General features: G+C 43.8%; 1 protein-coding gene across 14 annotated transcripts in view; it reads right to left on the bottom strand.

Annotated features, from left to right (window-relative positions):
• Positions 1 to 25,273, bottom strand: part of ARHGEF9 (Cdc42 guanine nucleotide exchange factor 9) — a 308,240-nt gene that overhangs the window by 61,146 nt on the left and 221,821 nt on the right. For all 14 annotated transcript variants that reach the window (XM_073361042.2, XM_073361041.2, XM_073361040.2 and 11 more), the window contains one exon: positions 7,728 to 7,919. In XM_073361042.2, coding sequence (XP_073217143.1) covers positions 7,728 to 7,919 — 192 coding nt within the window. The remainder of the gene's footprint in view (positions 1 to 7,727; positions 7,920 to 25,273) is intronic.

Raw genomic sequence — 25,273 nt, 5'->3', positions numbered from 1 at the left:
TTTAAACAACAATAATAACTGAGGCCCTGTAAGTTGAAACCTTATACTTGTTTCCTCATCCCGCAAAGTAAAGAAAGGTGCTGGAAGGTTCAGCTGAAGAGCTGAATTTGGGAACTGAGTCATGCAGATGAACCACTAGCTGGTGACACACAGCTGATGTTGAACAATGATAAATATTAGAAAGGGATAATAAACTGCACGTTAGGTTCACCAAGTGGTTTCCTGGAATGACGACTTTAAAAAGATGATGGAATTATAAATATGATTTGAGACATCCTGGCTAACGGCCAACTTCCTAAATGTCCAGTTTAGCTAACATCATATCAGACCAGACCATAGCTGCCTTTGGAGACAATCCTCTCTTCCTCCCTTAGCCTAGGGTTTGATCATGAAATACATTACACAATTGATGAATCTGAGTCTCAGCTCTTCCAGGGACCTGCTTTGGAACTCAATTACTCATCTCCTTGGGTTTCCCCTCTCATTCTAAGGATGAAATGACCTGAAGAAGTGGAGCAGCCTGATTCACAGCCGAACAATTTTTAAGCTATGGCAGCTTTACAGCAAATAAATGACACAAGCCAGGTAGAAATCATGGGAATTTTTGCTATAATATTTTCACTCCCACATGAGGATCTCAAAGCACTCTGCAATATGAACTGATTCTTGCAAACCACCTGTGAAGTAGGAAAGGATTATTATTCCTCTTTTATAAAACCATTCAGTGGGTGAATCACGCAAATGGGTTTCAGCCATTGCTAGTTGGCTATTCACTGTGACCACTGCCTTGAATATTTTCCACACTCCACGTGCTATGTCACCGCTTGCCTAAGCCACATGCTACTCAGAGTAAAGCAGCAAATCTCCATAGAGATGTCAATCAAAGCCTGGGGAATGTAAATAAATAAATAAATGCAGCATTCAAACAAAGTTCCCGAGCCTTCTCTTGTATTTGGTTTCTACATTTGGATGGTTAGCTTCCAACGTGAGCAACCAATTGAAAGAGACCACTGATTATATATAATACACAGCAAGCACCAGCTAGAAGGCTGCAGAGTTTTTCCAGTAAATTTACTTTTGTTGCATAAAACAATGTCACCTTTCTGCCACTCATTCCATCAGGTTTGCTCAGGCTGGGGATAGCTGACTGATGAGCAGATGTTGGAGAACGCTTTGCTCAATGAAGACCTAAAAATAGCTGACAAACTGTCTCCTTTTAAAGTATTTTTTGATGTTGTCCCTGTGGAATAGCAAAGTTGGAGAATATTTGCAGGAGGTTAAGTGCTAAGTTTTCTAAGCCCTGGAGTTGGTATATAAAGAGGCATGGGATGTGACCCATCTTCCTTTTCTTCCACAGAGAAGGAGAGAGAAAACAGAAGAAGGAAATGAAACTGAGAATATACTAGACAAGCGATCGCTTGTGGGTTCCCCTCTTCCTAGCAGTGAGACAGTTCATTCCCCTCATGGACCATCCCCACTGCTTGGTTCTCAAAATATTTCATCCTGTAGGCCACCAACGTAGGGTCCAGAGCTTCTGATGAGCTATTGGGCTCTTCTGAGAGCCATTCTGGTATGCACATGCATCAATGGTAACCACAGGAACGAAGCTCAGGCTATGAGATGTGAAAAGAAACTTGGACAGTCATGACTGCATAGTACTTACTCAAATACCCGACTGTAGTGAGCACTGTATACAAAGTGCATAAGAACTGCATATTTGGACTCCTGTTCCCCCCCATCAGCATAGTCATTCCTGTGACATGTACACTGTCAGTGCAAGGGGGTACAGTATAATACACACCAAACCCAGCAAGAGGTAGCCAAATTCCACAAAAGAGAGCATAGAAAACCAGCATTACGATAGCAAAATGACATGTAAAATACAGTGTGAGCCGGCTCCAATACAGAACAAAATGACATGTACAAGTGTAACAAGGTCAGCACACGCCTCTCATGCATGCCCCCTTTTCTCTGATAGTGCCTGCAAACACTTCCTTTCGAGGGGGGAGGGGGGCTTTCTCTCGGTTAGGTGTGAACTTGCTTTTCTTTTTTGTTATTACATCAGGGTGGCACCTGCCTCTTGCGAGCACCCCCAGGCTGCTAGTTCTCTCGGCTGGTCTTTGGCAGCTCAGCCCTCCGGTCGAGCCGCACAGGCTGTCCCCCCTTCCAGGGTATACAGTCCAGTTTTTTTTTTAGCCCTGATATAGGGCTGTAGCTCTAAGGTTTCTTCCCCAAGGCACTGCCTTCTTCAACCACCCAGCCGGGACCCATCTCAGTACCCTCAGCTCTGGCCTCCCTACCTCTCACTCTCCCATCTGCAATCCCTGCAACATACTGCAGCTAAAATCACCTTCCTTGCCCACTACTTTGTTCATGTTACTCCACTGTTTGAATGCCTTTGCTGGCTTCCCAGAGTCATTCTGCATTAAGTATAAACTCCTCATGTTCATGCTCAAGGTTCTCCACAGTGTGACTCCTCTTTGTATCTCTGCCTTTTAGCTCAAAGGGAGGTGTCGGTGTACCGCACACCTCAGGATCAAAACTTTAGACTGTGAACTCTTTGGGGTAGGGACTATATCTTTTTATATGTCTGCAAAATGCCTTGTCCATCTAAGGTCTTCTATTCTAGATGGGGCTAGAGTGCAGCATATGTTAAGGTTGTCTGACACTTCCCCACTATAAGACCCTATTTTTTGTTGTTGCTTATTACTTTCCGAAAGTCTGTTTGGGCTGAAATTCTCTATGCAAGATGACTAACTTAAGCTACATTTGTTTATGAAGTTCTGAAAAATGGTTCAGCCATTTCTGAGAATGAGGCTAGGGTGGAAATACATTGTTTTGCCCATAGTTAAAAAATTCTTGCAGTTGTTCTTTTGCGAAGCTCTAGTGCAGTGGTTCTCAAACCGCAGCCCAATTAGCACACAGCTGCAGCCCAGCTGTGTGCTAAAAAAAATCCGGTCCCAGCACACACGGGGCGAGGCTCGGGGTCCCGGCTGCCTGGCCCCGTGCACTGGGCTTTGCTCCTGCCTCGCTCTGTAAAGCAGTCTCTGGGACGGGGGCACTGATCATAGGGGTCTGTGAGGCGTTTTAGTGGAGGGAGGGCACTGTAGTTCTCAACCTGCAGCCCATATAACACATTGTGGGACACAATGATACATACATGGAGAACCACTGCTCTAGTTCCGCATACAGTCTGCTCTAGAGCCTCCGTACTGTGGAGCAAGGCTTGCAACGTAGCAAAGGGGTGACCTTTATGGCAAGGATATGCCTTTTGCTGCTCCACTGAAAATACACCCAAATTTGGCCAAGTTATAAGTCTTTGAAAAATCTCAGTTTAAAGAGGCAATGGGCAGCTTTAACACTGGCATTTCCTAACTCTTGAGCACTGGACTTTGCAATCTTAATGTTCTTTTAATGTTGTTTTTTTGGATCTAATAAATAATAGTCCTGTGAAGCTCCAAAACATATTGGCATTGGGTGTGTTCTGAGACTGGAAGCTGCAGGGCGAGTGCCCTGAATCACCCAAGACCTGAAGCAATCTAGTACAACTGCATTTCTTGAGATGTTTCCTTGATTTTAGATGATGTTATGTGATTACATCTTAGCAGCGAGACCTGGCTCATGCAGCTATACTCTATACTAAACTCAGTCCTGACTTTCATTAGCCTGTCAGATTCCTTCTTCCATATGACTCAATGTAGAATAATGCAATGCTTTCCCTGACATCCTAGAAATCAGAGTAGGGGGATTTGTAAAGTTTGCCTATGTCAGCAGCACTTCTGTCTCTCATCAGCTTGTTATCAGAAGACTATTCACTCTGCAGCATAGGATAACACCTCTGTGTTCACCCTGCAGCACTGACAGGAGATCAAGCTGTCCTAGCTATCTCTAAGTCTAGTCACACTCCACTTAAGCACAAAAGCATGCAGTCAGGTCAACTTATTTGGATAGAACCTGGAGAGATTAAGCTGTCTCCCAGCCTTCTCGGAGCAAACCGATTGCTCTGATTTGCACACTTACTTTGAGCAAGGTGAGCTTCTCTCCTGCAACGCATGACCTATCACATTTGCAAATGAGAATGCTCATTTCAGTCTTCTCTAGTTTACAAAGGCATCTGAACCCTTTATTGGTACTCCACCTTCTGGTAAGATTTATCCTACAATTCTATTTGGTATAATTCACAGCAAGACGAGAGTCATGGAGATACACATCTCCTGACACAATGGGCCAGATCCTCAGCTTGTGTAAATCCATGTAGCTCCACTGAAGTCAGTGGAGCTATCCCTATATACATCAGCTGAAAATCTGGCCCTGAAAAGCCCAGTGACATAGCTGGCAAGTGGTAAATTCAGATTTTCTTTTGTTGAACAGAAAAATGCCAGAGGAGGCAAAGAAACGATACACAGTAAAGCTGCTGCAATACTTCGCTGCTTGTTTAGGTCAAACACCTTTCATTGAAACAATATAATTGAATCAAACTGACTTGCCCCCAAATTGAAATCCCAAGATTCTTCCAAAATTGAAAAAGCATGAAAAATCTCCCTTCTGCTTTGCCTCATCAGCAGAAACAGGACCAGTTTACGCAAATGAGATAAAGTCATTAGAGACTTTTCAGTATTGATTCTGCAGAGGTTGGGCACAGGACTGTTAAATTTTAAACTATCAGTGGCATGAATTCAAAGCAAAGGACTTTGACTATAGGTCTTTAAGACTAAGGGGAGGATGAAGCTCTGAAAGAAGGAGGATGGGTGAAGAGAGAGTGAATGAGCTGTAAAAAGAAAGGGGCTATTCCTTTCACTCAAAGGCAATCAATATTTGTCTGAAAACATTAGAAAAATGGATACATCTGGCTTAGAGAGTAGAGGTGGTCAGGAATTTTTCACCAAAACTTTTTTTCTCTGAAAATGCCGATTAAAAATCCAAACTTTTCCCAGGAAAGGGTCAGTTCTGACAAATTTGACCAGAAAACATTTTGAAAAAAGGTTTTGAAGTTGTCAAAACTTTGCATTTCAACATATTCAAAATAAGAAATTCTGGTTTTCCAGTCTGAAATGACTTTTCATTTTGAAATATAAGCTGATTATAGTAAAAATTAAAAATAAATAAAAATGATTGAAAGCTAAAGGAAATGTTTCAAAATTACTGAGATGAAATGTTTAGATTCCAACTTTTTATAAAAAAAAACAACCCAGATTTTCAGTTTGTAAAATTTTTTGAGATTTTGCTTTTTCATCCTGATTGCGGGACAAGGACATTTTTTGAAATCTCAACAACTTTTGCAGCACAGGAAAACCATTTCCTTTCTAGCTGTGTTATGGTAGGAATCTGATTTCTAATTTTCATAGAGTTCATGGTAACAATATACTTCTATAGTACCATTTATTCTGACAGATCCCAATACACTTTAGAAACTATGGGCTAGATCCTCAACAGAGCTCCCCTGAAGTCAATGTAGCTACACCAATTTACATCACCTGAGGATCTGGCCCTATATATAAACCTCCATCCCTTAAATCCCCTCAACACAAATTCTAAATAGAAGGAAATGCCGAGGGACAACCTCTTAACCACATTCTAATGTTCACCACAGCATGTTCCTTCTGACAATAACAGATTCCATTTCATCACAAGGAACTTACTTCTGCCTCCGACTTATAAGGAAGCATGGTACACACAACACATTAACCTCTCTTACAGTATAACACAAAATTGTAATTATAACCTCATGTGTTACAACACGACACACTGCACACTTAACCTGTGTACATGTGTCAATCTGAATATTTACTAATGTTGCTGAGGCTGTAATTAAGGTGTTGTGCTATATAGTGAAGGAGATTAATAACTTGTGTGTAGTTCTCCACACTGAAGATAACAGTTACTGTAGCTTAATGAAGGTTAAGCAGAGGATCTCAAGGTCCAGACTTCAAACCTTGATAACAAGCAACCTGGGGGATCCTTTAGATTGTACATAATATAATTAAACAACTACATTTATTTAATTCGCACAGTGAGAAAATGTAGTGAGGGCACATGTCACTCCAATCCCCTTGGGGAGTTTCAATCCCATTGTAAATTAGAGGAAATGGCAGCCATTTTGAATAAAGGAAAGTTGTGAACATAATAGGAAAGATAGGCAAAAGCAACTGATACTAATCTTTCTTTAATTACACCCCCTAATTTCTTCACATGTACATTCAAAGGTAGCTGGCACTGAGTTTTAATTCTACGGAATGTCTGAAGGATAAAAATCTGGCCGTTTGTTAGTAGGATGGGTATGAAAAAAAGTCAGAACATTTTCTTAATAGTCCCACTTTTAATTAATTTGAACTCAATTTTCAGCTAAATCTGTTCTCATTTCAGTCCTTACTCATAGATATCACACACACACACACAGCCATCCCTGGAGAGAGAAAGGCATTGCATTGCAAGCTGGATAGCTGTGGGAGGAGAGGTAGGTATGATCAATGAAAGTGACAATCCACCTACTTTTACAAAAAAACTGTCACAGGATCTTTAATGTCTATGGAGAGCAACAGGATCTTGGTTTTGAAGGTTTCAGCTGAATGATTTCTACACATTAAAGTGCTTGGAACTCAATCTACCTCAGAAGGAGCAGAACCTTCTCAGTATCCAGCCTTTGGTTTCAGGCATCCTAAGTATTGTAAGCCTGGTTATTTGGATATGAGCCATCCCCTTCCAGTAGATAAGGCTAGATGGAATAGTGGATTAGTGCAGGACTGAATTTTTGATTGTGGAAAGCCAGGTTCAACCAGGCTTAGGTCAGCAGGTGAAAAGACTTTGGAGCCCTCACTCTAGTTTTGTACACAACTACAAACACATGATGACTTGGTACAGATATCTATCCGTCTGGCGTGGGAGTGGGGAGAGAGGCTAAGGACAAGAACAGAAAGCGATGATCCAAGTCAGGATGAAAGTAAATTCACAAAAGGTACAAGAGGGTGAGGCTGGCCTAGAGTGTGCTTATACAGAGCGGTGTGAGCATGCAGCACTGGAGTAGCAGTGGGGGCTTTGAGTCAGGATTAGGGTGCAGTGGCAGAGCTTTGTGGGGAGCCTAGGACTGGGATAGCAGTTGGGGATTGTGTTGCATTGGCAGAAATGTGTGGGGAGCCCGTGACTGAAACAGCAGGGTCGTGCTGAAGGCACAGGAATGTGGCAGACTGGCAAAGATATTTGTGGGAGGGTGGGTGAATTTCAAAGCCCTTGTCTATGGCAGTTCCCAGCCACAGTTCGTAAAATCTCTTCTTTTACGGGTACCAAATAAAATAAATTCAATCATAAAAAATGACAACAACAACAAACTGTACAATAACCTAAAACAATTGTTTAATGTAGGAATTTCCTGTGATTTTTCCAGGTCTTTGAATCATTGGTGATGGTTAGGAATAAGCATTTTGTGGTCAGGCCCCAAACCTGGGTGAAAGAATAGAACAGTGTGGCTGGCCCTCATTTTCTTTTTGTTGATGACTGGAAGTAGCGTATTGCTCTAAAGGCTGATGTGATGCTTCACACGGTGGCTTGGCCAATCCTGTCCCTTAATGACCTTTCCTTGCACTTAAAAACAAGACTCAAGTCTCTTGATGAAGCCTGGAGATTCTCTCTCTCTCTTTCCCCACCACCCACTTACAGTCTAGATATCTGGATCCTGGTCACACACTATTCTTCTTTGTTCTAGCAACTGAAGACTCCCCACAGCCCCCACGTACCTCACAAATGTCCTTGAGGTGTTTGATATAGTGGCGCTCTGTGCTCATGATTTCATTGATTACATTGGCTCTCATCTGGTCTCGGTTCTGAAGGGTTCTGCTGAGACAGAGGCAGTCGGCGCTTGGATCCAAATGGCCATTCTGTACTTCGCTGGTTCCTTCCTCTACTCCGTCTTCTTGGTTCACCCATAGCTGTGAGGAAGAAGAGGGAATGGCAATACATTTATTAGTAAAAGTATCAGGAGCCCAATTAATAAAAATAGGCATGGTAACAATGGGAAATTATAGAGAGGAATATTGGAGAAGAAAAATAGGATAGCAACTTTTAGCTTTCAACACAGCTTGTCCTCTTGGATGTGGGCCCCACCCTCGTCATCCATGCCTGCATTCCCTCTAGGCTAGACTCTTGCCGTGCACACTGCATGGATCTGATCTAGAAGGTCACTTTAAATCTGCAGGTAGTGCAGAAAGCTGTTACTCTCCTTCTGAGAAGAGAAAGCTAGAAGGGAGCATTTTCTACCTGTGCCCCATGCTCTGAATGGGATGCCACTCCAGATGCAAATGATATTCAAGGTGCTGATTATTAACTGCAAAGGTTCCAGTTACAATGGATAGATCTAAATTCATCCCTGCACCAGTGCAGAGCCCAGCATAGGGACCGAAGGGAACAGCATATGCCTTCCCTATCCTGAGGCTGCCAGCGGAAGGGGAACAGTACAGCTGGTTAGGGCAAGGATTAGGGCTGCCCTACATTGCACTGAGATTGCCATAGCCAATATGGGCTTTATGTGGTTGTAGGGTAAATAGCTAGGAATGCTCCCCAGCCACACTTCCTCCTGCCTCTGGAACATCCACTATGTCAGTGGCTCCAGCTTGAGTCACTGTGGCCAGCCCTGCATCTCGCAGGAAGGCCTCCTGCACCAGGGTATTCCCTGCAGGATCTTAAAGCCACTTTGAAGCCATTTTTTTGCACCAGCATAGCTGGCTCAAAGTGGCTGCAGTACAGGGCTGAATTCCCTTAATAAATAGATAACTTTATGTCAGGTCAATTTTGATCCCAAACATAAAATAATAATAATTTAATTAAATGAAGAAGATGGGGTCTAATTAACACTGTAAAGGTCATTGAACCAAAACAAACCCATACATAGAATCAACCCACTTTAAACAGATACCTGTGTCAGGCATATACCATTAAATCTCCTGTGTCTCATATAACACCATTTGGGATCTGCTGTGAAAGGAATAAATCTTTTGACGAGGAATAAGCTGTTTGCTTTCACCACAGAAGACTGATTTGAAAAGGGCAAAGTATGTCTGGTTCAGAAATCGGAATGTATCTGAACTTCAATTAAGTCTAAACCTTGATGGGACATTGAGGTTTACATAAACATTATAGTATATGAGGTCTGAATGAATACTGATTTTCATTCCAATTGCAGTTTCCGCTGATCTTTATGTTTCTCAGAAGAAGCCTTCCTCAGCCAGAGTGCCCTACCTTAACATCAAGAGATTCTGTTGTGGGAATTGCACGATGGTCCATACCCAATTCCTGGGATGAACAGAATTTCTGAAAAGTGTTTGTGGAATGAGGGTGAGTTTGGATTGGCTGGTGAACATTCTCAAAGGGTTTGGATTGGCCAGTGAACATTCTAAAGTTGTATTGCTTGCAAAAAAACAACAAATAAGGGTTGCTATGTTTTCAAAACAGTAAACTTCCCTTTCATCGCCAAGTCAACATAGTATGCAGTGATCTCCCAAAATAAAAAGTATATCTGGCTGCTAGCTAATTCTTATGTCTGAGGAAAACCTCAGAGCATTTGCAAGTATACAAATCTAGTTGTTAATAAAAACCCTCCATTTGTCACATTTGCCGTAAAGTAGAAACTGGGTAAAAGGCACTATTAACTAGAGCTGAGTGAATAATGAATTTTTTTGGTTTAGAGACCTACAAATTTACCTTAGTTGTGCAATTAATTGTAAAAAGTCTATAAAAGTTCATAAAATGTTACAATAACGTAGAACAAATGTCAATAAAAACTAAGTCAAGTTGATTTCCATAATGAATGTTATGAACAGGGGCAAAAGAACCAGATAGAGAAACTAAATTATGCCAAATAAAAAAGGCCATGCTGATATAATTCAAGGACTATGTTGAAATCATGCTAGGTTAAAGAAAAACAAAAACAAAAGATGTGGAATCGGAAATTAACGAACCATAATTGGTGGACAAAATAATGATGCAGTGGGCTATTCCAGCCACCACTCCCACTGTGGGTCCTTAAAGAAAGAGATTTGGAGGGAGAATATAGAAAACCAGATGAAAAGAAAGAAAGATGGAGGCTACTACAGCAAGGTTCACCGTCATGGTGGCCACCCCTTAACTCCCATTTCCTGAGACCCCGATCCTTCATTTCCCTAATCCTCAGGGACGTCCTAACCAGACCAATCTAAAGAGAGAGAAATGCGATGACACTGCACACCTACCCACTCCATCTGACCCCAAACACCACCTGAGATGAAACAGGATTGGACTTTAACAACAGCAGCAAAATCAACAGCTCCAATCCATCTCAGCTAGCTTCTTCTCTTTCCCCCAATAGGCCAGTTATTACCATCTTTGATACCATCTAAGAGACTGTCCAACAAGGTTTTTCATTCCTTCTAAAACTCTCTCAAGTAAAGGGAACAGGGGATGTTGTTAAAATTAAAGCCTTACTTAATACTTTAACATCTCAAATGCTTTAACTGTTTTCCCTTGTCTGTATCTTTAACAGGATAAAAGGATATTTAATAGCGTGTTTGCCACAGCACTAAGCAGGCTGAGGTCTCTATATACCAAAGCCTGGACCTTGTGTCACACTAATTAATGTTGGACACTGACTGGGTTATGTTCACACCTTTGGTCTATATATTTCATACAGTAGGACAACCAATAAAATAAAATAAAACAAAACAAACCTGGATCTATTTGAATTGAAAAACATTTTTTCATCAAATTGACGAACTAAAAGAATCGACCAAAACATTTTGAATTGACTCAAAACACTTTTCTTCCCTCCCTCCCCCCCAAATTTGGCTGTTTCTGGTGTTTTTCATCTTTTTCTGTTTTTCTTTTTAAATTGGCCACATTTTAAATTTTGAAAAGGTGACATAAAATGTTTTAAAATGGTCAAAGTGAAACATTTTGACTCTTTCAAAAAAATAAATAAATTTCCAAACCCAAACTATTTACCAAAGGCCCTCCAAAGTGCATTTTTTGACAAAAGAAGAAATAGAAAAAAAAATTGTCCCACTTTACTTATCAACTCAAATAATGCCCAGCATTTAGTGAATGTACAAACATTCTGTAAATCCCAAACTCAACAGAAACGTTCTCATGATAAAAACATTCTAACAGAAAGTTGTTTTCAAATAAACACATTTTCCTTTCCAGTGCCTCAAAAAAAAATTGCATTCCTGAGAACCTGTAAGTAAATCTACCTATAAACAAATATGAAACTGACTTTATGAATACTCATTGTCCAAGCTGAGAAAAAGGCACAAAGTTAAAAAAAAGCATAAAGAGTGAAGATAAAAATTATTTTTTTATTATTCTTTCAGATTTAATAAGCTAAATATTTATGGATAAGGAATTTTGTTTCCAATATATGATTTTTAAATTGACTGTCCCTTTAAATTGCCAAAGGAAAAAAAATGGCACAACCTTTTTATTCTGGATTTTTTTCTGTTTTTCTAACTGATGATTACATTGTGCTCAGCAACATCTCTTTTATCACAGCTCCAGTGTTTTGTCTTCCCACAGTGAGCTTTAAAGGTCAAGGAACTGGAGATTTTGGAGAATACCCACCTCTTTGTGAGCACTTCTAGTGATATAGTAAACACAAAAGAATAAAAATGTTCTTCTCAACAATAAGGGAAAAATTATCCTTCCTGCTATACTTGCCAGATGTCTCAACCACAGAGTAGGCAATAGAGATCTTCCTCAGGGATAAGAGATCACAGGAACACAAGAGAATCATGCTGGGGCGAAGTGAACCACAACACAGAGATCCACATGGCAGATAAGAGAACTGACATATGCAATAGAAAGCCTCACTTTTCCCCATTTATGCAGTACAGTTACTTTTTCCACTTAATCTGGGCTGTGACAATTGACTGGTCATTTTCATTTTTGGTTTAAGTTACTTTGAATTTCTAATTCTTAGGCACTAGGATACCAAAGTGATGATAGTGGCCCAAATGCCTGGAGAGACAGACAAATGTTGGGTACTTCAGATTGCTGGAAAGGAATGTTTACAATAAAATAAATAAATACATACATAATCCAAGTTTTAGCTACTATTTTAAAAAAATTAAAGAATTCTGTGCATTATAAGGGTTTTTTACACACGTACATAAATTGTGATACTAAAGCAATATTGACAGGCCCACCTTTTTAACAAATGCTAGTAATAGTTTCCAGTTATACACAACTTGATCCTGTGCCCACTGAAATCAATGGAAACACTCCCACTGATTTCAGTGAGAGCAGGATTGAGCCCACAGTGAGCTGTATCCGCGAATCATAAAGCACTTTACAAACATGAATAAAATTAACCGTCTCGCTATGAGAGAGGCAGTATGGTCTAATAGATAAGGCACTGGACCATGACTCACAGGAAAAGGCCTAATGGGTGACCTTGGGCAAGTCACTTCATCTCTGTGCTTCTGTTTCCCCATAGTAAAAAGGGGATAATGACACTCACCTCCTGTGTAAAGTGCTTTGAGATCAAAAGCTAGGTATTATAACAGCTAGGAATTATTATGATGATGCAAGCTCGACTGGCTGTTATATTGTCTGTGCCTGCCTGCATAGAGACATACAGAGGAGTAAGAACACCTCTTTTATCCCTGTGTGGGCTACCCAGACATTGAGTAAATTACAATGCACCCCCCTAGTCCCTGACAGCACTGGGTCAGGACACTGTTCCTCGGTGCAGAGGACGCACCCTGCACACCACCTCTTGCTCAGGACTGTGCCTAAAGACACAATCTAGCTCAGTGTTATTATAACCACTTTACATATGAGGAAACCGAAGCAAAGACCACATGCCTAGTGATCCTGGCCAATCCAGGAATAGAATCCAGGTGTCTTGACTATTCTAATCATCCTACCAACCACATCCTCTCACTGATGTCCCTGCCCCGATACTGCAGATTTCCCTAGCATTGCCTTGTGACGCCGTAGTTATTACTGCACTTCAGGATGCCTGAGGCACCTGGGGATCTTGGCAGACTAGAAAGTGAAGTGAAAACAGAAGCAGTCCCTCTTTCCCTCAAAACAACACCTTTGTTCTTCTGTTATATAAGGAAACCATACACTGACTACTAATGCTTTGTACCTGTCCCCATGTCAATAGACCCAAGAGTCAGTTTAATGTCTTGTGTGATGGAGCAGAAAAGAAACACAGTGAATACGCCTGTCAGTTCCTGTTTTTTATGTTCTAGTGCATAGGCGGACCAGGGGAGTACGGATGCAGAATCCTTGCCCCCTTCCATCACAGTAATGAGTCCGGCAGCAGCAATGCCAGGGCCAAACACAATGATTATTGCAAAGGGCAAATGTGGCATTTACCTGGCAGAAGCCATCAGCAAGCCCCATGCTAAGAAGCAGTGTAAGTCCAAGACATAACTGGGCAGTAATTAGCGAAAAGGAGCCAAATGCCAGTGTAGAGAGGGGCTAGACACCCCTGATCCCCTATTGCTAACCTCCGCTCCCTCCTCATACCATAGGGGGGGATTCACTCTGAGGTAGGGCAAGCAGCAGTAGCTCTGTTTGCCCCCTCTGGGTTTTCTGCTGGGTGGGACAGCTTTGATTTCCATAGGAGATCTCTGCCACAGTGGAGGCTGCTGAAAAGATGGACTTGAATCATTCCATCTCCTGGTAAACTTGGCCATGCTCTGTTTCCCACCCAGCACCACCCACTTTTCAGGCTGTGTAGGGTTCCTGGCAGAGAAAAATTTCCTTGGCCAAGGGCATTTTGCAGGATTTCTGCCAAATGGCCAGAACTGGAACATTGGGTTGATGACGCCCTTTGTTCCCTCTGCCTGGGTGCCTGACGCACTGGATTGGAGCTCAAGCAGAAGATGCAAAACTCAGCTATACAGAGCCTCCTTCCCAGCACCTGAAAATGAGATAAGAAAACTGCCCCTGAACAGAGTCTGCAGGGACAACTGATAGCCAGTCGCATAGCATGGTTCTTCCCAGTGGGGCTATTCCTCCAGCAATGTGAACAGTGCATCCCCCTGTGTAAGAGCTCTTTATAGAGACTGGAGGGAGCAATGTTGCACATACACAAGCAGAGAAATGTGTTACACTGAAAAATAAACCACCGTGTCCTGCTTCTGAGTAACTTGACATGGTGGGGGTAGGCTTTCAAAGTGTTCTCTGGGGGCTGTTTTAGCTACATTGATCACACTGATTTTCCTGGGGGGCAGCTGGGGCGGGGGGGGAGGGAGAGTATGCTTTAAAGACCATGGGTTCATGCTTGGAATAGAAACAGGGCTAAAATTCTAGAACAAAGAATTGCACTGGTGCTCTGTTGGGAGAGAAATCCTAGTGATGGGATCATCATTATTCAAACCCAAATACACCTTCAAAATCAAACAGAGCAAATGTTCATATTAAACCCTCAGCTCATGCCAGCTAAAGTTCTAAGTCTCTCCTCATATTATCCTCTTCCCATCATTAAAGTGCTTCTTGCAGGTCAACAAATTCAGACTGGCAAAGTCTCCATACCAGATTGGGACCGCACTGTTGTCAATCTCATGGTGCTATTGCAAGTCTTGCAATATTGGATGTTTTTCTTAAAGTAAAAAGAAAAGGAGCACTTGTGGCACCTTAGAGACTAACCAATTTATCTGAGCATAAGCTTTCGTGAGCTACAGCTCACTTCATCGGATGCATACTGTGGAAACTGCAGAAGACATTATATACACAGAGACCATGAAACAATACCTCCTCCCACCCCACTCTCCTGCTGGTAATAGCTTATCTAAAGTGATCACTCTCCTTAAAATGTGTATGATAATCAAGTTGGGCCATTTCCAGCACAAATCCAGGTTTTCTCATCCCCCCCCCCACACACACAAACTCACTCTCCTGCTGGTAATAGCGCATCCAAAGTGACCACTCTCTTTACAATGTGTATGATAATCAAGGTGGGCTATTTCCAGCACAAATCCAGGTTTTCTCACCCCCCGCTCCAAAAACCACACACACAAACTCACCTTCCTGGAGAGTGATCACTTTAGATAAGCTATTACCAGCAGGAGAGTGGGGTGGGAGGAGGTATTGTTTCATGGTCTCTGTGTATATAATGTCTTCTGCAGTTTCCACAGTATGCATCCGATGAAGTGAGCTGTAGCTCACGAAAGCTCATGCTCAAATAAATTGGTTAGTCTCTAAGGTGCCACAAGTACTCCTTTTCTTTTTGTGAATACAGACTAACACGGCTGTTACTCTGAAACCTTTCTTAAAGTACCAGCTCCTGGAGGCAGGTCATCATGTGAGAATCTCAGCTGTCATTCAAAAACAAAAAAGGTAAGTTTTTGGTCCTTGTGCTTGTAGACAAGAGTGTGAAAGCATGAACCCCAAAGGCTCAGAATCCAAAAGGCAAATAGGAATCCAACATTTATTATTTTTAAAACTCTCATGATGTTTAAGTCAATCTTGTGATTTTGGAGGCCTAAGTCACGGTGTTTGAATGCTTGGAGTTCACAATATGAGGACCCCTGTGATGACAGGTTTTTGCATCAGCTGTCTGCTATTTTCTATTTGGTTTCCTATACAAAAAAGGTTAAACGTGTAATTTTTAGTCTAGCTGAGTTCTATTTTGGATTGAGGAAAAACAACAAAGAAAGAAAGAATGAAGGTACAGTCTCCAGATGAGAGAAAGCAGAATATGTCCTTCACTTTAGTATGATCCAGCCTGAACTGCTTAAGAACACAGCAGGCAGCGAATTTCCTTTCATTTAAAGGTGCAAGACACAGAAAACAAACATAACTCACAGTTACCAGCACATAGCCTCTACAGCACATACTCTACATTTTGTGCCTCTGATTCAAAAGGAGAGGCCATCTCTCATGGTATTTCAACATTTTTGTTTCTGATCATAATCTCTGGACATTTTTGCACTTTGGGAACATTTGATTAACATTTTACTGGGTTTGGTTTTGTTTTGTTCTAGGTTTGATTGGAACCAGAATTCAGAAGTATCAGGAAACTCTATCAGTCTTTTCTCACAAGAACTTCAGCCTCGTTTTGCTAACCCTAAAGGTTTAGACCTTTTGGGGAAGCATTCTACTTTTTAAGTGTTTATCTGCATTGATCCAAACTTTCCAGAACTCCTATGTTCACTTGGCACTGCATAAAACCAGCCTTCCCTTGCTGTCTAACCTTGATGCCTGTACAAAGTGGTTAGCAATTCTGATAAGAGTCGTTCTTTGAGAGAAAGGATCATTCTATGGTCTGGCTTGGAACTCGGGAGATCTGAGTTGGATTCAAAGCTCTGCCACATATTTCCCATGTGTCCTTGGGTTAATCACAATCTCTCTGAGCTTCTGGTTCTCCAGCTGTCAAACAATCCTTCCTACTAGGCGGGTGTCTTACGAATGTTTTTGAGGTGTTCAGGTGCTATGGTGAAGGGGGACATAGAGAAGCTTATACATAAACTGAATGTAGACTATAGCTTTGGGAATTCAATTGCTTTTGTATGAACCCTCATTTCCTTCTGTACCTTCTTGCCTGGAGGTTACTGCTGAGAAGTAGCTGTGCCGCGTTCGGGCTGGGGAGGGTTACACACAGTCGCTTTGCCAAAGTGAACCACGTTAGCTCTTTTGAGTTAAAACTCACTTTATTATTGAATGCAGGGGGTCGTGAAATGTTATCCTGTGGGTATGAGTAAAGGGCAGTAGAACTGTGCTTAGCATGCCCTGATTAAAGGGCTCACCCTCAAGGGAACCTCACTTGTTAAGCAAGGCGTATGGACGCCAAATGCCAGTGAAAAACCAGAGTGGGTGGGGACAGGTGTTCCTAGCAGGTGATGTGGACTCTGTTTAAAGAGTCCCAGACACCATTTGACACTCTCCTCCAGCGTTTAAACTTAAAGATGGAGCTGCTCAAACTCTGAGAGCCCTTGTTTCTGTTCAGTGATTACTAGAGCTGAAATCACGGAGGGGCAGGTCTCGGGGCTAAGCCTCAGTCCTGGTGCGGAGTCCGCGTTGCAGTGAGACAACTCGGAGGCTGCCCCCTAGCAGAGAGATTCCCCACTCCCCAGTGGGGCCATGAAGAACTGGGCTGAGTGGTGGAACATTGGAAGGCGGCAACAGAGAGGTGGCAGACAGGGAGCGGCAAGCCACAGCAGCGAGAGCGTAACAGCGATGGAGTGGGCAGAGAGAACAGCGGCAGCCGGCGGCCAGCAGCAGCGGAGTCCAGCGGCTCTGGCAGAGATGGCTGCAGAGACAGCAGCAAGCCAGCTGCAGAGGCGGTGACCAGCTGCGCGCAGCAGCAGCACTGGAGGCATTGCTTGAAGCCCCCGCCCCAGCGCCTTTCAGGGGTGAGAGGTGAAGCCACACGGATGCACCTCTGAACTCTGGGTCTTTGCTGACCATGCACAGCCAACTGGGAGCGGGATGCAGCGGCGGGACAAGGAGCGCCATGTTAAAGGGACTTGCACACCATAAGATGGGACACTGAGCCAAAGGACACTGGGTTTACTTATGGTTTGCATGCTTTTGCGTCACTGTTGCAGTGTTTTCCCAAATTAATGCTGAGTTCCCGTTCCCTTTGAATACAAGTTTTCTTTTATTATAAACAGACTCAGCGCTGGAGAGTGGGTGTGGGCTCAAGTTGGTTCCATTTTGTATTGTTAAGAGGAACTCCTACATCTTGAACCTGGCCCTTGTTGCTGCCGGCACCACCTGGGGTTACAGCCCATTGACTCCAGCTATAGCAGCACTGGACCCAAATCATTTGGTTACAAAGGCTATGGAAATTTTTAATGCGGATTTTAAAAGAAACTGCAAACACTTTAGTGCCCTCCTTTTTCCAGCTTCATCTGAGATTTCCATTCTTCCCTAGCCCCAGTTCACGGCAGCCACCAGGCCCTGGGCTTGGGTGCCTTTCACTCAGACAAGGAGATCTGGACACAATTTTCTGGACTGCCTGCCATCACTCCCACTCAGTGTGCTCTTAGGTCGTCTCTCCAGGCTCCCATCCTCTGTCATCATAGGGAATTTGGGCCAATGACCAGGATCAGGAATAAGCCTGGATCATCAGCCTGGACTGCTATACCCAGCACTATTTTGTCCTATGAAAAAATAGCAGCAGCAGCCTGGGTACTCATCAGCAACCCTATAATAATAAACCAGCATGGAGTGCTTTCATAAACAACCCACCACTAGGAAAACAATGAGCAAAGCACTTGCCCTAAAGTAATAAGTCAATGAGCACCACACCATTATTTTAAAGGTACACATTGCCCCAGTAAATTTCAGCTACAGACCAATTTCAAACACTTCCTATTAAAAATTTACGAAAAGAATCCAAAGGAAAACTACAGAGAAAATTCAAGATGCATAAAATCTAACATTAGGGAAATTTCACAATGAAAGGCCACCTACACATACAGAAATATAGCTATGTATGCCTTATGTTAAGCCTAGTTCAAAATGCAACCCCTATTACAGAGTCATGATCAGTACTTGCATAATTATATAACTTGCAGAGGCCCTGTCCTTTACAAATTTAAAAAAGCAAGAAATTCACAAAAACTGATGCTAAATACAAATTTCAGCTAAAGATTGTAAATTTGAGTCAAGCAAAGCTGATCGTTTCGTTGTGCTGGTTAATATTACATGTGAGTCATATAAAACCTATTTAAATGTGACTTATTCACTTGAAACTACTCCCAAATTATGCATAAAATAACCAAATGGCATAGTTCCAACATTTGCTGACCTGTAATTATTATGTATTTCACCTAAAGCATATGCTCTATAGAAAGGGCATTTTACCTGAATGCATGCTAAGGACCGATCGCCTCAGAACAGTTAGAGTGCATGATAAAACAAATGTATGATCAGCTATCTGGATTATTAATTACCTTCCATTAGAGATTTGCAATGGCAGAAATAACAGATAATATGTCATCTTGGATTCTAACTCACAATTAAGTAATATGATGGATTAATGATGCAAGCAGGTCCTTTCAAAGAGCTGTTGTCATTTCATTGAACCAGCACTCACCAGTGACCCTACAATAACTACCAGTGTGAGGGGCCCAACCTTGACTAAAAACTGTGTTTAACCAACTAGTGTCTTAGCTCAGTACTCAATGGCAAGACAGAAATCACAAGCCATTGTCTGATACTCCAGTGACCCTACATGAATAAACTGCTGACTAAGAGCTATACCTTACAATCCTCTAACTCAGCGGTTCTCAAAGCCGTTCCGCCGCTTGTTCAGGGAAAGCACCGGTTTGTTTACCTGCCGCGTCCGCAGGCTCAGCCAATCGTGGCTCCCACTGGCCGCGGTTCACCACCCCAGGCCAGTGGGGGCCGCGGGAAGGGCGGCCAGCATGTCCCTTGGCCCGCACCACTTCCCGCAGCCCCCATTGGCCTGGAGCGGCGAACCGTGGCCAGTGGGAGCCGCAATTGGACGAAGCTGCGGATGCGGCAGGTAAACAAACTGGTCCGGCCCACCAAGGGCTTTCCCTGAACAAGCGGCAGACCGGCTTTGAGAACCATCACCTAGCTATGCCAGCATATATTGAGCTGCAGGTATGAATTCTATTCCTCATGCTAAAAGCTTGTGGTTAGCCAATGTCATGACCTTTCCATCTGCGTGTTTGCAGCCACACACAAGATATTGCTACATCTCTGTACTAAAATTATTGTTATTTTTATGACTTATCTGTACTCCAGTAGTGACAAAAGTCCCAAGTCAAGGGGCTCCACTGGCAAGGCGTCGGTGAGACAAATAACTAAGACAGTCTCTCCACATACTCTGCACTCTATATAAGAGGGCACCTAGCTCTACCTTACTCAAGGTAGAGGACTCCCGACAGAAACAATCTACTCTCATCATCCTATCCAGTATAAATCACCGGGGCAGCAAGATGCTGTTTGGGAAGAAGCCATCAATGGGTAGGGTAGGGTAGGGTAGAAGTTAAAGTCCTTTCGATCTTGTAGTTTCCTTTTCCCGTGAGTATGAACGGGGAGGTGAGAACACTGTGGCAGGGCAGCTGGTGGGGGTGCAGGTAGGTATCTGCACCCTCGCCCCCCTTCCTGCTCGTGCATCATATCTCCAAATGAGAACTGGAGACACTGGGCCGGGGTGTCACAGCGTAGTGCTTTGCTTTGGTGGGAGGGGGAAGAAAGAGAAGCATCTTTTCCCCGCTTCCCCTTTCAGGGGGAAAAACTGGGACACTTGATAGTAAAGGGCAGGGTGCAAGAAAGCAGCATTTATCTCTCTGGAACCCCTTCACTCTTCTCTCCTAGTCCTCACTCTCCTTCCCTCCCCAGTCCCCGCGGTCCAAGCTAGCTCATACTTTGCCGTCTGCACCACTCTCAACCCCCAAGTGACTCCAGTCCCCCTTGCTCCAATACTCTAGTCTCACTCCCAGCTCAGAGCCTCCCAACCCCCCTCAGCTCTCTTCAACACCCCCCCACCTCCATGCTGTCCTATCCCCCAGGCTGAGAACCCACCCCTTTCCCATGTGACCTTTCCATGCCTCAGAACCACCTCCCTTAGCTCAGAACTTTTACCCACTCATCACACACGGGCTAAGAAACCTTCTCTTCCCTTCCCTTCCCTCCTGCAGTCCATCAGCTTCAGAAAACCCATCCCAGGCTCATCTCCCTGAGCTCACATACACCCCCTATTTCTTTCTGGGGCTTGAAAAGCGGGAGCAGACAGCAGGGAGCATGTGCAGACAACACTATACTTTGCATCTGAGGGGATAAACAAAAAGAGCCCCCCAAAGCAGCTTGCATTTCTCCCTCTGAGACAAAGCCCACTGAAATCAATGCCAAGTCCTTCGTTGACTTCAGTGGGCTTTGGATCTGGCCCTGTCTGCTGAGGATCACCCTCGCGGCAGCCTACTGTACTGCAGCCACCAGGGCTTGCAACATTTCCAGGCCCAGCAGGAGTCCCCAGTGGCAACAGGTGCTAGGACACCCTGAAGTACATGAGACACGCAAATGCATATTTGTGACATTATTAGCGAGGCTAAGCCCCTGCTAAGCTGCACCAGTGCAGCTGCGCCACTGTAGCGCTGTACATGAAGACAAGCCCTCAGTTAACTGCATACAGATGGCTGCAGACACGCAGGAGCCAGTGAGACGGGGCAACACATTTCCCACTTTATGAAGCAGAAACTGGATCTCTCCTCCCAACCAATGTAGGTGCACAGCAGAAGTGATGGGATGGACTGCACTGACTTATGCATCTTGGGTCTGATTCTAAGACCAGTCTCAATCCAATCTCCATTTCTTGTGCTTGCAAAATTACTGGTGAAAATAAGCGAGGGCATAGTTACCTATATGTGAACCTTCAAGTATCCAACTGAACCTACAAATCAGGTACTGAGATGATTAAGTGGCATTAATTGCATCTGCAATTATTTGTATCTGCACTATGATAAGACAGGGAAGAGCATCTTTGCAAGCAGGCTGGTTAACCTAGTGAGGAGGGCTTTAAACTAGGTTCACCGGGGGAAGGAGACCAAAGCTCTGAGGTAAGTGGGGAAGTGGGATACTGGGAGGAAGCACGAGCAGGAGCGCGCGAGCGGGCACGGGTCCTGCCTCATACTGAGAAAGAGGGACGATCAGCGAGTTATCTCAAGTGCCTATACACAAATGCAAGAAGCCTGGGAAACAAGCAGGGAGAACTGGAAGTCCTGGCACAGTCAAGGAATTATGATGTGATTGGAATAACAGAGACTTGGTGGGATAACTCACATGACTGGAGTACTGTCATGGATGGATATAAACTGTTCAGGAAGGACAGGCAGGGCAGAAAAGGTGGGGGAGTTGCACTGTATGTAAGGGAGCAGTATGACTGCTCAGAGCTCCGGTATGAAACTGCAGAAAAACCTGAGTGTTTCTGGATTAAGTTTACAAGTGTGAGCAACAAGGGTGATGTCATGGTGGGAATCTGCTGTAGACCACCGGACCAGGGTGATGAGGTGGACGAGGCTTTCTTCCGGCAACTCACAGAAGTTACTAGATTGCAGGCCCTGGTTCTCATGGGAGACTTCAATCAACCTGATATCTGCTGGGAGAGCAATACAGCAGTGCACAGACAATCCAAGAAGTTTTTGGAAAGGGTAGGTGACAATTTCCTGGTGCAAGTGCTGGAGGAACCAACTAGGGCCAGAGCTCTTCTTGACCTGCTGCTCACAAACCGGGAAGAATTAGTAGGGGAGGCAAAAGTGGATGGGAACCTGGGAGGCAGTGACCATGAGATGGTCGAGTTCAGGATCCCGACACCGGGAAGAAAGGAGAGCAGCAGAATACGGACCCTGGACTTCAGAAAAGCAGACTTTGACTCCCTCAGGGAACTGATGGGCAGGATCCCCTGGGAGAATAACATGAGGGGGAAAAGAGTCCAGGAGAGCTGGCTGTATTTTAAAGAATCCTTATTGATGTATAAGGTCTACATCCTTATGTGTAGAAAGAATAGTAAATATGGCAGACGACCAGCTTGGCTTAACAGAGAAATCCTTGCTGATCTTGAACACAAAAAAGAAGCTTACAAGAAGTGAAAGACTGGACAAATGACCAGGGAAGAGTATAAAAATATTGCTCGGGGATGCAGGAGTGAAATCAGGAAGTCCAAATCACACCTGGAGTTGCAGCTAGCAAGAGATGTTAAGAGTAACAAGAAGGGTTTCTTCAGGTATGTTAGCAACAAGAAGAAAGTCAAGGAAAGTGTGGGCCCCTTACAGAATGAGGGAGGCAACCTAGTGACAGAGGATGTGGAAAAAGCTAATGTACTCAATGCTTTTTTTCCCTCTGTCTTCACGAACAAGGTCAGCTCTCAGACTACTGCACTGGTCAGCACAGCATGGGGAGGAGGTGACCAGCCCTCTGTGGAGAAAGAAGTGGTTTGGGACTATTTAGAAAAGCTGCATGAGCACAAGCCCATGGGGCCAGATGCGCTGCATCCGAGAGTGCTAAAGGAGCTGGCGGATGTGATTGCAGAGCCATTGGCCATTATCTTTGAAAACTCATGGCGATCCGGGGAAGTCCCGGACGACTGGAAAAAGGCTAATGTAGTGCCCATCTTTAAAAAAGGGAAGAAGGAGGATCCTGGGAACTACAGGCCAGTCAGCCTCACCTCAGTCCCTGGAAAAATCATGGAGCAGGTCCTCAAGGAATCAATTCTGAAGCATTTAGAGGAGAGGAAAGTGATCAGGAACAGTCAGCATGGATGCACCAAGGGCAAGTCATGCCTGACTAATCTAATTGCCTTCTATGACGAGATAACCAGCTCTGTGGATGAGGGGAAAGCGGTGGACGTGTAGTTCCTTGACTTTAGCAAAGCTTTTGACATGGTCTCCCACAGTATTCTTGCCAACAAGTTAAAGAAGTATGGGCTGGATGAATGGACTATAAGGTGGATAGACAGTTGGCTAGATTGTCGGGCTCAACAGGTAGTGATCGATGGCTCCATGTCTAGTTGGCAGCCGGTATCAAGTGCAGTGCCCCAAGGGTCGGTCCTCAGGCCGGTTTTGTTCAATATATTCATAAATGATCTGGAGGATGGTGTGGATTGCACCCTCATCAAGTTTGCAGATGACACTAAACTGGGAGGAGAGGTAGATACCCTGGAGGGTAGGGATAGGATACAGAGGGACCTAGACAAATTAGAGGCTTGGGCCAAAAGAAATCTGATGAGGTTCAACAAGGACAAGTGCAGAGTCCTGCACTGAGGACGGAAGAATCCCATGCACTGCTACAGACTAGGGACCGAATGGCTCGGCAGCAGTTCTGCAGAAAAGGACCTGGGGTTATAGTGGACAAGAAGCTGGATATGAGTCAACAGTGTGCCCTTGTTGCCAAGAAGGCCAATGGCATTTTGGGATGTATACGTAGGGGCATTGCCAGCAGATCGAGGGACGTGATCGTTCCCCTCTATGCGACATTGGTGAGGCCTCATCTGGAGTACTGTGTCTACTTTTAGGCCCCACACTACAAGAAGGATGTTGAAAAATTGGAAAACGTCCAGCGGAGGGCAACAAAAATGATTAGGGGACTGGAACACATGACTTATGAGGAGAGGCTGAGGGAACTGGGATTGTTTAGTCTGCGGAAGAGAAGAATGAGGGGGGGATTTGATAGCTGCTTTCAACTACCTGAGAGGTGGTTCCAAAGAGGATGGATCTAGACTGCTCTCAGTGGTAGCTGATGACAGAACAAGGAGTAATGGTCTCAAGTCGCAGTGGGGGAGGTTTAGGTTGGATATTAGGAAAAACTTTTTCTCTAGGAGAGTGGTGAAACACTGGAATGCGTTACCTAGGGATGTGGTGGAATCTCCTTCCTTAGATATTTTTAAGGTCAGGCTTGACAAAGCCCTGGCTGGGATGATTTAATTGGGGATTGGTCCTGCTTTGAGCAGGGGGTTGGACTAGATGACCTCCTGAGGTCCCTTCCAACCCTGATATTCTATGATTCTATGATGATTCTATGCGGCTGCTAAAAGGGAGACCGGCTTTTAAAAGTCCACCATATTCTGTCTATATGTGACTATATCCCTACGGCTACTGATATGCTGGATTTGCCATGGGAGAGAGAACTGAAATCTCCCTTACAATGTACTGGCCCAGCAGTACAGACCATTTTATTTAAGTATCAGAGGGGTAGCTGTGTTAGTCTGGATCTGTAAAAGCAGCAGAGTCCTGTGGCACCTTATAGACTAACAGACATATTGGAGCATAAGCTTTCATGGGTGAATACATGAAATACATGTTGCATCCAACAAAGTGGATATTCACCCACGAAAGCTTACGCTCCAATACGTCTGTTAGTCTATAAGGTGCCACAGGACTCTTTGCCATTTTATTTAAGCACTCTTAATGTTACACTTCCAGCAGGTGAGTACTGCTTTAATGCCATTCCCCTTTCTCTGCCCTCTAAAACCTCACCTAGGCATCAGAGTGGCCAGTGCTAAATTAATGCTAATTAAATAATAAAAGCCTGGAGGTTGGTTGGCTATCTTTTCAAGATGCCCACACACAACAGGGCTCAGCCCTAAAAATAATGCAGGATGAGAAAGCCAGCTAGACGTGGCCCTTGGAATGATGTGTGTGCAATAGAGAAGAGAATCACAACACCCATTAATGAAAGTTAAACACCCCTACCAAATAGAGCATATGAGCTGTTAAGCACTTAAACAAGACATTGGTTTAATACCTCTCTAAAAACAGTACTTTAAAAGCTTGCAAAGATTTATCTAGCACTACCTCACCACCAGAAAGGAAGTAATGTAAGCCAAAGA

This window comes from Lepidochelys kempii, chromosome 9 (assembly GCF_965140285.1).
Source record: "Lepidochelys kempii isolate rLepKem1 chromosome 9, rLepKem1.hap1, whole genome shotgun sequence".
Classification (NCBI taxonomy): Eukaryota; Metazoa; Chordata; order Testudines; family Cheloniidae; genus Lepidochelys; species Lepidochelys kempii.
The sequence above is the reverse complement of the archived record's forward strand: the minus strand, read 5'-3'. Positions and strand labels throughout refer to the sequence as shown.